This window comes from Chanodichthys erythropterus, chromosome 11 (genome assembly GCF_024489055.1).
Source record: "Chanodichthys erythropterus isolate Z2021 chromosome 11, ASM2448905v1, whole genome shotgun sequence".
NCBI lineage: Eukaryota > Metazoa > Chordata > Actinopteri > Cypriniformes > Xenocyprididae > Chanodichthys > Chanodichthys erythropterus.
In genome coordinates, this window is record NC_090231.1 from 20,756,928 (window position 1) to 20,773,379 (window position 16,452).

The window sequence follows — 16,452 nt, forward strand, 5'->3', positions numbered from 1 at the left end:
TATTATATTTTGGAGTTATTTTGGAGCTTGGCAGCCCCAGTCCTCATTCACTTTTTTAATATTGAAAACAGTGGCCAGGAGTTTCTTCAGAAATTCACCTTTTGCCTTCCACCGAAGTCATGCCAGAAGTTTTGGGTGATCTATCCTTTTAACCCAAACATTCAAATTCACACACTGGTGAAAGAAAAATGTATGCTCGTTGGCTATGGGGCTTTAAGCTAACTTTGTTTACCAGACCTTGTGATTTATGTTTGCTTCAGTCTTAGCTCTAACCTTGCATGCCTTAGTGGCTTTAACTATTCGTGTATTCATGAACAGATTTAGCTGAACTGGCTCTCATTCCATCTTGAGGTTTCATATAGGTATTAGTATTCACAGCCTGCACACAAGCAACTTTTTATTTTTTTATTTTTTTTTTTCCCCAGCTCAAAATTCATTCCTTAACGAGCTGGATCTAGAACACATTGTCAATCTGTCATCAGGGCAGCTGACCTTTTGCTGCTTTGATGGACCATCAATGTCCCTCTCAGATTTAAAGGAAATGTCTCAGACCCTGTCTCAACAAACGGTTCATCAGCGTGCAGTCTATGTGACTTAAATAAAATCTTTGCAACTGAATAATAACAAATGGTGGCTGAGGGTATGGAAGTATCTTGCAGTCTGTCAGCGCTGTCTCTCTCTTCTCAAACAACAGCATGCTGTGCTGATGTGAAGGCACTGTTTGTCTTGTCGCCACGAGGTGCTGTTCCATTGACAGCATTGTTTCAGATGTGATGAAGTGTGAGCGTGGTTTTGGCAAGAAAAAGGCTTAGCATGAAATGTGTTGGCTTTGTCTGTTAACAGCCCCTTGAGCAAACTGGTTCAACTGTTTCTTTTTTGGAGGGAAATCTATTATTGAACATTGGAGGGGTGTTCTTACTCACTCTCTCTCCCACTTGTTCTTTGTTATACTTACTAAATAATAATGGATTTTGTGTAACAATAAAAAATGTCCTTGTGTGAGCATGTGTCTGTATTTTGTTTGTGTGCACGTGTTTGTTCTACCGCTGGAGGTTAGAGGTTTGAGTCTCTGTAGCAGTGACACGGTCAGAGCTGTGAGTCTCTTCAGGTCACTCTCATCTAAAAGGCCCTCAGTGTTCATTGTGACGCATTACTGGTCTACTTGTACACAATTCAAACATAATTTTCTATTTAAGCATACTGTGTCTGATCACTTTAACTTGATTTGATTCATTTTCTCACATGCACAGATAATGTGAAGCTATTGTAGAGGTCAGTAGTGAACAAATGCCCCTTCTGTTTTACATTTTCCACAGGTAATTAAGAAGTTCTGATTATATTTACCATATGACATTTTAAGTACACACTGGATATATATATATATATATATATATATATATACTTTTATTCAGCAGGGATGCATTTAAATGATCAAAAGTGACAGTAAATCTATTACTTTTTCATACCTCCTAGAGGACAGCTAAGAACTATATACAGGTTCATAATTAATCTGAAGAATGTATAATGTATAATTAATTCAAAAGTGAAGGTAATGGTAACCCACTAGTAATGACTCAAGTTTTACCAAATCATTCTAGATGAATTACTAATTATTTGGAGCAGTATTCTGAAGTGAACTATCACATTCAACTGAGCACTATACTTACTAATTCGTTTTATCAGAGTTTCTTGTTAGTTAATAGTAGTTACTAGAATGTTAATATTGCATTACTTATATGTTCCTTTGTAGTTATTCATATAGTTATTCTCTGTTGATAGAACAGTATTCTAAAGTGTTACACAAAAGGTATCAGTTTCAAATAAATGCTGTTCTGTTGAACTTTCTATTCATCAAGGAATCCTGACGAAAATGTTCCTTAAAAGAATATTGCTATAAAACAAATACAAAAAAATTTTATATACAAATATAAAAATTCTTGCAACATTCCATATTATATAAAAATAATAAGGAATGTTTCTTGTACACGAAATTGGCATATTGATATGATTTCTGAAGAACCATGTGACACTGAAGACACATTTTAAACTTTTAGAAATAAAGCTCTTTCTGATTATGCTATGTTAGTTACTTGACAAAATAGTGTTGTCTCTGAGAAGTGGTACAAATATATTACTCACAGACAGTAAATCAAGAAAACAAAAGATTAACAAAAAAGGGCTATGCACATGGCGCAAGTGCACTTAAAGGGATAGTTCACCCAAAAATGAAAATTTGATGTTTATCTGCTTACCCCCAGGGCATCCAAGATGTAGGTGACTTTGTTTCTTCAGTAGAACACGAATGATGATTTTTAACTCCAACCGTTGCCGTCTGTCAGCCGAATAACGTGTGTCAATTGGAACTTTACTATAAGAGTAAATAAAACTTGCTTAGACAAATCCAAATCAAACCCTGTGGTTCGTGACGACACATTTATGTCCTAAGACACGAAACGATCGGTTTGTGCGATAAACCGAGCAGTATTTATATCATTTTTTACCTCTAAAACACCACTATGTCCAACTGCGTTCAGCACTCGGTTAGTGAGGTCTGATCACGATCTGACAACGGAAGTGATGTCTCACGCTTATAGAGGGTATGCATGTGACGTCACCGTCGACCGTTACGACTGCGGTCACGCCCACTGAGTGCCACAAAGACTGAGCTGCAGCATTGGTTTTCAGCGTGAATGCAGCGAAAAACACACAAAACACATCCAAAAGGGGAAAGAGCTTTGTGATTGACTGTGCAAATAGCTTCGACACAAAATCTGAGGTAGCCTATATATTTAAAGACCGTCGAAAGCTACAGAAAAAAGAAGCAATTCACAGAAACAACTGGACTCCAGGATTTGCAGTTATCATTTTGTGTCAAATTGTTGGATTTTGAGGTAAAATCATACCGTATATATGGTATTGTTATATATTATATTGACAACTCATCAATTACATATTTACCATCTTATATTCTGCACAATTGGGTGTTTTTAAATAAACACTGACGAAAACTATACAAGTTTTAGGGCTGGACAACATGACAATATAACATTTATATAAGTGATTACTCGGATTTAAATATTGTAGTTATATAAAATATTCACAGGCACATTTTTCTTTATGTATTTCCCCGGCGTCGAAATCAGGCACATATAAATGTCAGGAAACACGATTCCTGGCTGCATGTCAATATCCATGGATTAGGTTTATTTGACAAGTTGTAAGGAACACTATCGAGTCCAACCTTTAGTGTAATTTGTTTGTTTTACTCGTCATCCTGTCATGCAGCAGGTTCTTTTGCCACTCAGTCCAGCTGAAGGAGCGCGTTCCGGCGGGAAAGTGATGTCGATGCATACCCTCCATACTTCAATGAGTGCGAGACATCACTTCCGTTGTCAGAGCGTGATCAGACCTCACTAACCGAGTGCTGAACGCAGTTGGACATAGTGGTGTTTTAGAGGTAAAAAATTATATAAATACTGTTCGGTTTCTCACACAAACCGAGCGTTTCGTGTCTTAGGACATCAATGTGTCGTCACGAGCCACAGGGTTTAATTTGGATTTGTCTATGCAAGTTTTATTTACTCTTATAGTAGAAGTTCCCATTGACACACATTATTCGACTGAAAGACTGCAAAGGTTGGAGTTAAAAATCATCATTTGTGTTCTACTGAAGAAGCAAAGTCAACTACATCTTGGATGCGCTGGGGGTAAGCAGATAAACATCAAATTTTCATTTTTGGGTGAACTATCCCTTTAAGGCGTGTCCAAATCCACTTTTGGTAGTTTAACAACGGAAAAAAATGGTCCAAAAGACTTGTACCTAGTCTCTTAATGAGTCATTGCTGTGTTTTGGGTGTAATATGCAGTAAACCAATAAGAGTCTCATCTCCCATTCCCTTTTAAAAGCCAGTTATGCTTACACCATGGCGGATTCACTATTTACAAGTGGAAAGACTGAATGCTTCTCCAGAGAGGAATCCTTTTATTTTTAATATTTAAAAATGTTTGTTTGCTGCTGCGCGTCCTTGTCTGTGTGTAACAAGTAGAGTGTATGTGCATTGTGCACCCGCCTACAGGCGGATATTACTAACGTGCCCTTTAAATGTTTATATTTATGAACACAAATCACATAAACTAAATGGTCCATTCCTTTGTTCCACTAAAATGTATACAAAAAGTTTTATTAAGGTCTAGTTTTTTGTTTTGTTTTGTTTTTACTCATTTACAATTCTTAATCCTTAATATGAATATATATAATTATTCAATTCAATTTGATGTAATTTTACTATACAATTTGAATTCGTTAAACAATTTGAGTGTAAATTTTGTGCCTTTAAATACACACAGATGTTTAATGTATTTCTTTCCTGCAGTCATCCAGCTATTTTTTTTTTTCCAGTTCTTAAAGGCATTGCCTCTTCTTCACAAGTTTTCAATTTATTTTAACTTTTCGAACAAAAATTATTTTGTAGATATTGTCACATATTTTAAGATAATTCTAAAGAAATGTTAAAGATTAATCTTAAACTGACTGAACAATCACAGATAATGAAATGGCATTAAAAGAATGTTTAGAGTTCAAAATGTAACCAGGTGAGAATGCCATCGTAGTATTTGCATAATGAATTCTGTTTGATTTGCTTTCCTGTATGATTTTGCTTGCCTCTATAACTTTTTTTTCTATTTATTCTATTTGCTGTCCATACCACCTGCATCTTTTAGTTTTGCTGTATATTAATACCCTTGGTAAACACATATAATGATGGTCACAAGCATGATTACTTGCAGCAGTATTGCAGATTGCCTGCCTGTACACAACAACTGTCTCATACGGAATTGCATTCATTAAACTTAGAGACCTTAATTATTATTTTTTTGGTATTGTTTTGTTTTCACATGGAAGATATATTGAAAGAAATGTACATGTGTGTTCAAAAACAGGTATCGGACCTTTGTCTCAGAGGACGCAGGGCCCAACACTCTAGTCGCAACAGTGCTGGCCAAGGACCCAGATGGTGACGGGATCACATACAAAATTACAGCAGGCAATGAGGAGGGCAACTTTGTCATCGACAACCAGAAAGGTGAGACATCATGTTTCAAATTTGTATTTTTACGCTCTCTTTGATGGCCGATTCACGCTTCTTGAACATTCACTAAGGAACAGTCCAGTAGAAAAGCCTTAATTTAGTGGTTTCTTTCAAACTCTTTACATTGCATTGCATTGCATCATATTGTACATTAGTAGTTTAACTATTAATAATAATAATTTAATAATTAATATTTAAATGTACTTTCACACTAGGATGATCACAGCAAGGCAGCTATTCAAACAGAACTCGTTATCCTTCTTTTAGCTTAGATATAATTTAGATGCCCAATAAGTCTTTAATGTATGGGCTTTTTAACCCTTTATTAGAGACAACATTAGAAAGAGACATGAGAGTGGAACATGCCATACTCAAACTTTTGTTGGACTTAAGGTTTTTCCACTAGGGAATATGCAAGCATGTGTGCATTGCTGCACATATATGTATACACACTGATATACACTCTGATAACAAAATAAGGATTTTGTTTTTGTAGAATGAAAAGTATACTGAAGATAGAAATGTAGAATTTTTGTACAGGTGGTTGAGGTGGGGTTAAGCATATACGTTTTGCATTCCGACTAGAAAAAAGATGACTCTAATCTGAAGGATCCTTAAGGTTTATTGAAGACACAATGCTTTTAGTATGAACATCTGGTAAACAGTGAAATCCAGAATGACGGAGAGTGCAAGTGAAATCAACAGCAACATGTGTTTGGGCAGTCAAGTACATGAAATGATTTAGATCCTCCATGATTTGAAGTTCTTTATATTGAACCAATAGTACAAACTTTACTGTATCATTTACATTTCAAATAAGTTGAAAAGTAGCCACGCATGATTGCCATGAATCATATTTTCTTTTTAAAGTCATCACTAAAACAAGCAAGTCATTCCTACTTTCACAAATACAAAATTAGCCTCTGTGTAAATATCAAGAGATAATTATTGTAAAGTGTTTCTTTTGTCTAAATTGTTCCAAAAAAAAAAAAAGAGGTAATTCTTAGGAAATGTCAAGAAAACAAGATAAATTAAATCATAATTCTGATATAAAGTCGCAATAATTAGTCAAGAAAGTAGCCACCAACGATAAGTAGTCTTTTTTTTGTTTGTCGGTCTGTACTTTATAGGAACCATGTGTGTACAGATCAAACACTTTGAGTCCCTTGATGATTACAGAGCTTTTCACTTGGTGTTGGCGCACATTTATATTAACTAATATGAAAATGTAATGTCTGTTTATCTCCCGCAGTTCTGAAGAAATGTAGTGATGGTTTAGTAAATATAATATTTATTGTCAACTAAATACAAATTTACTAACTCCTCAAAGTAACAGTATTTGCTAAATAGCCCATGACTTAATTGCCGCACACTCCTTAACTTTGAAAGAGCTAGATATGTTTTGATGAATTGCATTTTGATTGAAGAAGATCAGTCCTAAGATATGGACTTCACTTGTCCTTCTCGCAAAATATGTTTGCTGCTTACATTCACAGTGCTTCAATTTAGTGCTCCATTCATGTGATTCAAACATGTACCGCTTCATTGGAAGCACCGCGCTTCCTTGAAGAGTGTCTCTGTCGATTCCCTTCCCTGCATATTCTCTCCATTCTCTATTCTAAAGATCAAAGCGTTCCTTTATTACCCCTTCTGCGGCTCGTCAGATCTCTGTCTCTCCTGAAATTCCCCCTATCATTCATTAGAGCCTCTCCTCCATTAGGTTGTTTTTGTTGGGGAGAAGCAGGGCCTAGGCGCTTGGTACTCGTTGTTAATTTACTGTAACTCACAGAGGAATGTGCGCTGCTTGATTTAATACCCCTTTAAGGATTCAAACAGCAGAGTCAATAAGATGATCAGGCCTTTTGTATTAAAGACATAAATACAAAGACCGCATCCGGTCCACGAAGGAAGTATTTACCGACACGGTGTCAGAGTGTTTACACTGATAATCAGCCAGATCATCGGCAGCACACAGCACCTGTCAAGCGTTTTTTTATTTTCCTCTGTTATTTGTAGTGTTTTGATTTTCCCTTAGTTATTTGTGCTGCTAAAAGGCCTTGCGTTAAACAAGGTTCCATCATTCTAATGCCTGGCAATGGAGAAATGCATTGCAAAAAAGAAAAGACTGCCAGAAAAGATATTTGGCTGACAAGCTGTTAACATTGAACAAAAGCTGATAAATTGTGTAATTAAAGTGCTCCTATATGCTATTTTAAAGGTTCCTAATTTTGTTTTGGAGGTCTCCTACAACAGGATTATATGCATCAAAGGTAAAAAAAAAAAAAAAAAAAAAAAAACTCATAATATTATTGCACATCACCACATTTTTCAAAGATTCTCAAACTACTCGTCTGAAGATTCAGTCTCTCTAAACCGCTCTTTTCCAAGATTCTACTCTGTTCTGATTGGTCAGATGACCCAGTTTGCTGTGATGGGTCTACCCAAACACCTATTACCGTAACTGAACTTCAGCTCCGGAGGCTTCCTCAGTCCTCAGCGATTGTACATGTTGTAAGGACAGTAATGGTGGTGTTGATTTTATCATATCAATTCAAGTGTGAGTCTGATGCCGAAACATTGGAAGAGCTAGTTATTCAACCCGAACCTCCATCGCAAGGACGACTTGAACAGGACATTTCTCACTGCTACACTACTCCGTTCGTCGTACATTGACATATTGCAACTGTAATTCTTCTACATCAGCATTAACCAATGAATGCCAATCAACAAAACTGTGTATATATTTCTAATTTATTGAGGTGCACATGTGTGAACTCTATTATTATCTGTATCAATAATGGTGCATACATTAGCCAAGCGCTAATGTGAATGACTGATGTAACATTAAAGTTTGTAAAACAAATCTTGCCCCATCCTTTATCATTACTCAAAGTAGTAAGAACGACAGACAATCTGCATTAATAGACACAGTTTTAGGTAATAGTGAGCCACAGCTGATTAGCAGAAGTATTTCAGTAAGATAGACAAAAGTTAGATAGCTGGTTAGCTGGAGAACTACACAATATAAAACACAAAATAATGTATTGAACACCGACACATCCTCATCCTTTGGAAGTGTATACAAAGTATACAACACAAACTAGCTACAGTGTTTGAGGGCGGGTCAAAGTAGACAGTAAAGTATTAACAGTTAAGCATTATTTTTTGTTATTTAAATGGGTAATGCCAACCCAGGCTCAATGGAAACGTGTGCCCGTGGCGATGTTTTACCCAAAACAGATGAACGTGTATCTGGCAATGCTTTATTTCATTGATTGTTGTATGTATCACTGCATTTGGGAAATTAAATGTTTGGTGTGTGTGGTGCTAAAAGGTTAATGCTCTATTGCATTTGAAAATAATGAACCACCTACACTGAACCTTAAACATACCCAATAGTGTTAACAAAAGCAGGTGTGCTGTAAAAATACATTTGCAGGAACAAACAATCCAATTTAAGGGCTTCTACAAGTCTTTGATTTCTTTTAACGTGACTCATGTTACGTAAGTATCCAAGCACTCTGTATCACAAGTGCAATGCTGTAACAGGTAAGCTACTGAGCAAGTATACTATATCAGAAAAGCCATATGGAGCTGATTATGTGACAAAAAACATCAAAATGTATTAGTTGTCAAATGATGCACTGTGGTAAATGTGTTATAAGGTCATGACATAGTATTTTGCACAAAAATAAGTCTTTATCAATTGATAATCTGTTTATTTCAGCTAAAAACAGCAGTGATTTGTATGTATGTGTTATTTGTTTAGATTTTTGCAAAAAAATATAGGTAGAGGCACGTTTTTTCCAATGAGCCTGTATTGCGTAATGCGATTGGGTTTTTTTTTTAAGTATGTATTAATAAAATTTTATTTTATTATGGCTAATGGTAGGTTAAGGTGTTCAAACAAGGATTTATTTTGAACTTTTTATTTATTTATTATTTTCAGAGTGCAAGAAAAGTCCACATTTTGGGTATGTGGTTTGCTCTTGCTCACAGCGGGCATGACAATGATGTAAACTGGCATAAAGAGAGGGCCAGTGGCATACCCTTCACCCTCATCTATGGAGACATTTGCTTGTCATGCCCCTGGAGAAACAACATCTCTATGTTTGATGTGCACTGATATGTGCTGGCTGCCTCTTTCATCTGCGTCCTGTTCTAGACTCCTCCAGTGTACTACATACTAATCATAATAGACACTTCCAGCTCAAGGACAGATAAATCACACACGGATCATTACTGAAATTTATGTTACTTAAGCTGCCAGTTTGTCAATATTTATAGAACTGGCTCTAGAACTTTATTTAATTCTGTGTATATTTCTTTTATGATAATATTTCTGTTCAATTATAAAATCATTGGCGGTGATGCGTATTGTAGTAATTCATCTGTATGGTTTGAAACATTGGTTTAAAAAAAAAAAAAACGTTAGTAGAGTTTCAACATATTAGCCTGTGGGTCTCATAGCCTGTAGTTGATACAACTGTCGAGAGAATAGAGTTAAAACCTGTGACAAGAATCCTCATGGCACAAAATACACACACAGACACACTCATTTCAGCCCTCACTACCATTTGGATGGGGAGGTAGTGCGACTAGGGGTGTTCAGACTGAATTAGAATTGATTACATGTTCTTTTTCCCCTGAGTTGTGCCACAAAAGGACTAGTGTTATGCATTAAAATCAATTCAAGAAACTAGAGTACATGTGATTTCCCTCCTGCCAAGTCTGTGTCAGTTGACGTGTTGGTTTCTTTAATGTCCCTTTGCTGCTAGCTGGAGATAGCAGTCATCTAGCTCTTTAGATTATGAATGCAGAGCTGAATGCAGCAGAGTCTAATGCGCTCTCCAGAAAGAGATGGTGCTGTATGGTGTACCGCGGAGGGTCACGTAGTAGCTGACTCCGGCTGTCTCTGCAGATAAGACACAATGTATGAAGCATAACGTTTTCCCTGGCACATTCACAACAACACATATATTCATCCATAAAAACATACAATATATACAGGATTTTTGCATAGTACAAACCTCAGGAATGGCAAATATACTCATCACTGCCTTAAAGGTCAGATATAGCCTATCTGCATTATGAATGAGCGCAGAGAGATTAGTCTTCAATGGTCCATTTTTATTCATCAAGTTTCATAGCATTTACGTGATTTTATTTCACATACTATATAAAACGAGTGTCAATAATAGCATGTGAAATGCAGCATTGCGTGCAAAGAATGCAGCTCAGATCTGGCTTATCTGACTCCCTAATAAACACATTTTATCTATTTATATGAGATAGTATTAATACTGTGTCGAACTAACAAGGAATCAGTTGCTAGTGAGGTTGAATGGTGTTTGAGTGGGATTTAGGTGAGGGTAATGGCCAATTAAATGTTGCTATAAATGTTTGACTGTCACCCCACACAGGACTGATCCGTCTGCGCTCCAGCCCACCTCCCAGACTTCAGGGAGTAAAGTACATCCTGAACGTAACAGCAACAGATGATAACGCCTCCGGTGGGCCGCAGTCACTCTCCACCATTGCCCAGGTCATTGTTGGAGTTGATGATGTAAACAACAACAAGCCTGTGTTTGAAAAGGTACTATGTATATTAATTATCTATCTATCTATCTATCTATCTATCTATCTATCTATCTATCTATCTATCTATCTATCTATCTATCTATCTATCTATCTATCTATCTATCTATCTATCTATCTATCTATCTGTCTATCTGTCTGTCTGTCTGTCTGTCTGTCTGTCTGTCTGTCTGTCGCAGTCATACAATTTTTTAAGTTAACATTGAAATAATATTTTAGCAATACTATACTTATACTGAAAATATCATCCATTCATATAGCATTATTATTTATTGTATATATGTCTTCTATATTTATATACAACATCTTCCTCCATCCTAATGATATGAATAATAAATAATGTATAAATAAAAAAGCTTTCATGAAAGCTACACATTCCAAAAAAGTTGGGACAGGTAGCAATCCAGATGTGTAATAAGTAAATGTAATGGAAATCACAACATGGGCTCAAGAATACTTCCAGAAAACATTGTCGGTGAACACAATCCACCGTGTCAAAACTCTATAGGTCAAAAAAGAAGCCATATCTAAATATGATCAAGAAGCGCAAGCGTTTTCTCTGGGCCAAGGCTCATTTAAAATGGACTGTGGCAAAGTGGAAAACTTTTCTGTGGTCAGACAAATCAAAATTTGAAGTTCTTTTTGGAAAACTGGGACACTATGTCATCCGGACTAAAGAAGGACAAGGACAACCCAAGTTGTTATCAGCGCTCAGTTCAGAAGCCTGCATCTCTGATGGTATGGGGTTGCATGAGTGCGTGTTGCATGGGCAGCTTACACATCTGGAAAGGCACCATCAATGCTGAAAGGTATATCCAAGTTCTAGAACAACATATGCTCCCATCCAGATGTCGTCTCTTTCAGGGAAGACCTTGCATTTTCCAACATGACAATGCCAGACCACATACTGCATCAGTTACAACATCATGGCTGCATAGAAGAAGGATCCTGGTACTGAAATGGCCAGCCTGCAGTCCAGATCTTTCACCCATAGAAAACATTTGACGCATCATAAAGAGGAAGATGCGACAAAGAAGACCTAAGACAGTTGAGCAACTAGAAGCCTGTATTAGACAAGAATGGGACAACATTCCTATTCCTAAACTTGAGCAGACTGTTATAAAAAGAAGAGGGGATGCCACACAGTGGTAAACATGGCCTTGTCCCAACTTTTTTGAGATGTGTTGATGCCATGAAATTTAAAATCAACTTATTTTTCCCTTAAAATGATACATTTTCTCAGTTTAACCATCTGATATGTCATCTATTTTGTATTCTGAATAAAATATTGAAATTTGAAACTTCCACATCATTGCATTCTGTTTTTATTCACAATTTGTACAATGTCCCAACTTTTTTGAAATCAGGTTTGTACATACACAGGACCTACAGTTAACACTCGCCAAGTACCAAATGCAAGTAAAGTCTGTGTTGGCGAGTAAATGAAACATTGTCAATCCCTGGTTGGCTGGTAACATTTTAATGAATTCTAACAATTCAATGTTGTGAGAACATGAACGTGAACAGCGGTGAATGAAGCTCAGGACAGTTCGCAGGTCATCGCTGCATCGTCACGAAAGTTTAAGCCTTGCCCATGTAAATATTAAAGCGCAAGAAGACGTGAAGGGGAACTCAATTCATTACTCATGCCATGTGTGGAAAGTTTAATGTGTGCACAAATAAGCTCTCTTTCACATCTTCTTTTGCTTGAACAGACAAATTCACATAAAACGATGTCAAAAATGACAGTCTCTGCGAGTATCCTAGTAAACATAGTCGGCTATGGCTTAAGTGAAAGTAAACAGTAGAGAAAGACAACAGGTGTAAGTGTATAAGTACATTGGATCCTTGCATTAGTCTTAAATCCTGTCCTTATTATCCTGCTACTCTCTACGTTTTTAATGTTAATCAAACAACAAAAGACAAAAATCACTCACTGCTCTTGACTGAATAACTTTTGTAACTTCAATAAGGATTAACTGCATGTTTTTGCAAAATCTGTTTAATGGCCGGTACATTTCCTTAAGTCACTGGCCAGGTGTGGCACAAAGTTAGTTTTAGACCTTGCATACACACACACACACACACACATATATGCGCAACCTTTGCATCAGGAACCCAACTATGACACCTTCAAATTCTGTCTCTTCTGCTCTGTAGGTTTTGGAACAGAGTGTTTATCTTTTCTCTTGCATATTCACTCTATACACTACAGTATATTTCGTGCCTCTTTACTTCTCTCTCCATTTCATCCGCTCCCACTTTTTTTCCTTTCTTTTTTTTTTTCTTTTTTTCCTCGTGAGATATTATTAGCTGGGCAACCTGGGCTGCTGCTCGCTCAGCTGAAGACTGTTTTAATTAAGGTGTTTGAAATATGTGCTGAATCATTATGGGTATACATGCTTCTTGATGTCTCCAGTAAATATGGGTTGAGTGCAACACTGGATATATTTAGAGGGTCTTAATCTCCCCAGGCTACATAGTGAGGTGAGGAGATGCTTGGCCGTGGGCAGATGGTTAGTACTTACAAACTTCTCTTCAGGTCTGTGGAGCATTTTGTTTGAGTTTCTCTTGGCAGGGTGTGAAGTAAATTAGCATCCACTGAGACGCAAGACATCCCTTTTTGAGCCAGCATAGAGAAGCTAAAGTGGCAGTTCTTGCTCCATTGAAACACCTCAGAGCCAGACTTCTCAGAACAAAATAAATAAATTTGCCAATGCCACTGCTCAGCTTCAGATTTTTTAACCCCACTCTGTTTATGTGTGCATTCTATTCTTTGCCTGCTTTCTATTTATCTTAGCGTCTTTCTTTTTTATGTTTTCCCTGCCATTCTAGCTTCATATAATGCCCTTTAATGACTTTTTAAGTGGGGAAAAGGCTTGTAACTACAAAGTGAAGTTCTTTGTTGTTTTTTATAAAACTCCCACCTGAACTTCCTTCCTATTCCCCCATCATACCTGTGTTCTGGAATACCAAACTGTTCCTGTGGATTTGTGATCATCAGTGGCCATGGGTCTCGACTAAAAAAAAAAATTATCTTGTAGGCCCACAGCATATGTGTTTTATTGCCAGGTTTCCGAAGGTCTGTGAGATGGACTCGCGAGTGCTACAACACTCGTTGTTTCCACTTCCAGCCTTATGGGATTTCACGCTCACCTTACTGATTGAACAACACAGAGTTAGGGGCCGGGTTTTAGCTAGCTGCAGGATGAAAGACCATCACAGGCTGGACCATGTCCCTTGTTATTAATTAGGTGTCAGAAGTGGCCATCAAAGTAGACGCTGTTGGACTGATTTGGGAATTGTCACCATGTGTTTTAAACACATTTATTTACTGTATTTGTTTTCCCAGAGTCTCATCTAACCTCAGCTATCTTAAGCTGAGCAAACTAATGATGAAGGGGAGGCAGTGCTTGCTTTATTTTTGTGATTACGCACACTCATACACACGTGAGGATGAAGAAGGTGTGTGGGTGGTGGAGCATGGCTGCATTATCAAGGCTTATTCCAGACGTCTCCACAGATTCAGTGGGATGGAATTGATTCAAGGGCGCTTCAATTATGAAACAGAGATGAATCTCAACAGAACCAAAGAGATAAGGATTAATACGCCTCCTCTCTCATTCTTCATACCGTCATTGTGTCCAGTCTACAATACTTTCTTTCTTTCTTTCTTTCTTTCTTTCTTTCTTTCTTTCTTTCTTTCTTTCTTTCTTTCTCACTTAAGCAGCATCCACTAGAAGTGAGCAATATGACCGAAAAACATAATGATTAATTTTATTTAATTAGAACTATATATATATATATATATATATATATATATATATATATAGAGAGAGAGAGAGAGAGAGAGAGAGAGAGAGAGAGAGAGAGATAGATAGATAGATAGATAGATAGATAGATAGATAGATAGATAGATAGATAGATAGATAGATAGATAGATAGATAGATAGATAGATAGATAGATAGATAGATAGATAGATAGATAGATAGATAGATACTATTTAAATAAACTACATTTTCAGGTATAGTAGGTTTATTTAACATGTATAGGCCTACATTTATTTAACATCTTTTGTTGTTTGATTAACATTAATGACACAAACAGGTATTTTAGGCTGCTGTCACTTTAACATGTAACGACACACTGTTTAAGCTGTTTAAATTCACTTAAGCCATAACCGACTGTATTTATGTGAAATCCTCCACATAATGGGCATTTTGACAACTATGTCTCTATTTGACCAATCAGGTGCAAAGGGAACTAAATTCGGATTTGCGTGCTGTCTGAGAGAGCGCTTTTGGTGTGTGTCACAGTAGTGTGTTACTTATAGTGTTACTAATACTGGTATTATTGGTACTAGTTCACAGTAGTTCATAGTGGCCCTCAGAGATCCTGCTTTTGAAGTCAGTTCTCAAATTTTGACTGGAGATGCATTTGAGACATATTTCCACCAGGTGTAAACAATAATGTATCTCGACTGGCCCCTTGTGATCTGGTCCATTGGGAGAGAGATCTTAATACCAAGTGTAAACAACCTTATTAAATTTGGTTTACCCCTTTGTTTATCTGTCTCCAACCCCCTTCCCCCCACGCCCCCACCTACAGTGTGCAGAGTATAAGGAGAAGGCCTCAGTTCTGGAAAATAAGCCAGCAGGAACATTTGTGCTGCAGGTCCATGCAGATGATGCTGATGAAGGAGCCAATGGAAAAGTCACGTATGGTTTCATGCATAAAGATAGCACTGTTCCAGCCTTCAGCATTGAACCAGAAACAGGTAGTGATTCAAGCAGACATAATCAATTAGCTCATTCATGGTTCAGTGTATACCCAGTTACTTTACTAAGAGCATGCAAGTAGATGACTCCATTGTCATTCCTTTCAAAATCCTCAGATGTCATTTGTAGGGGTGTAACAGTACATAAAATTGACAGTTCGGTAAATACCTCGTTATTAAAGTCACGGTTTGGTACGGATTCGGTACAGCAGGAGGGAGAAAACTAAACATTTTTTTTTTTTCTTTTTTATTAAACAGTGGTTTACTGAACAAATTGTGTCTCTGTCTTTAAATAAATTCAATTATAATTACAATTTTTCTTAGGAAGAAAAAACTATCTCTGCTAATACTGTAAACTATATATAAGGAGCATTTATTTAAATTAAATTAAGTTGCTATTTATTTTTAGATATAACAATCAACACATACTCACATAAAAATTAACATACAAACATGTAAATTGCATATACGGCAGTTTTTGCATTAACTTCTGAATCTGTTTCTACTCCGATTCAGTGTTAAAATATATTCATTTACACAGTAGCCCTCATAACTTGTTTTCATGACAGATTTATTTAAACATACATTTCATTGATGTCTTTCCGCGGTTGAAACACTGATTGACCGATTACACGAGATGCGCTTCAGTAAGACGTACTGTATCTTTTAACATACCTTCAGATGATACCTTTAGATATTATTCTCTAACTAGTAGGCTATTAAAGAGGAAGAGATGATCGCATTTCGCACTGCCACTTAAAATGAGATGCCTGTACAATGATCTGTCATGCCACATCAAAGAGCGACAAAACGGCCTTTATTGTTTGAATTTCATGATAAAATGGACAGAATTTGAGGGATGAAACTTTGTTTCTTATCGAAAGTAACAAAACACAGAGCTTATTGTGATTATTGGAGGTTAACAATTGCAACTCGGTATTCGTCGGTACACGTGTACCGACATTTTTCGTTACGAATGCGTGTAC

General features: G+C 36.7%; 1 protein-coding gene across 1 annotated transcript in view; it reads left to right on the forward strand.

Moving 5' to 3' along the window:
• Positions 1-16,452, forward strand: part of si:ch211-186j3.6 (neural-cadherin) — a 330,066-nt gene that overhangs the window by 169,145 nt on the left and 144,469 nt on the right. Inside the window, exons 7-9 of the mRNA XM_067400604.1 lie at positions 4,942-5,084; positions 10,514-10,686; positions 15,298-15,466. Coding sequence (XP_067256705.1) covers positions 4,942-5,084; positions 10,514-10,686; positions 15,298-15,466 — 485 coding nt within the window. The remainder of the gene's footprint in view (positions 1-4,941; positions 5,085-10,513; positions 10,687-15,297; positions 15,467-16,452) is intronic.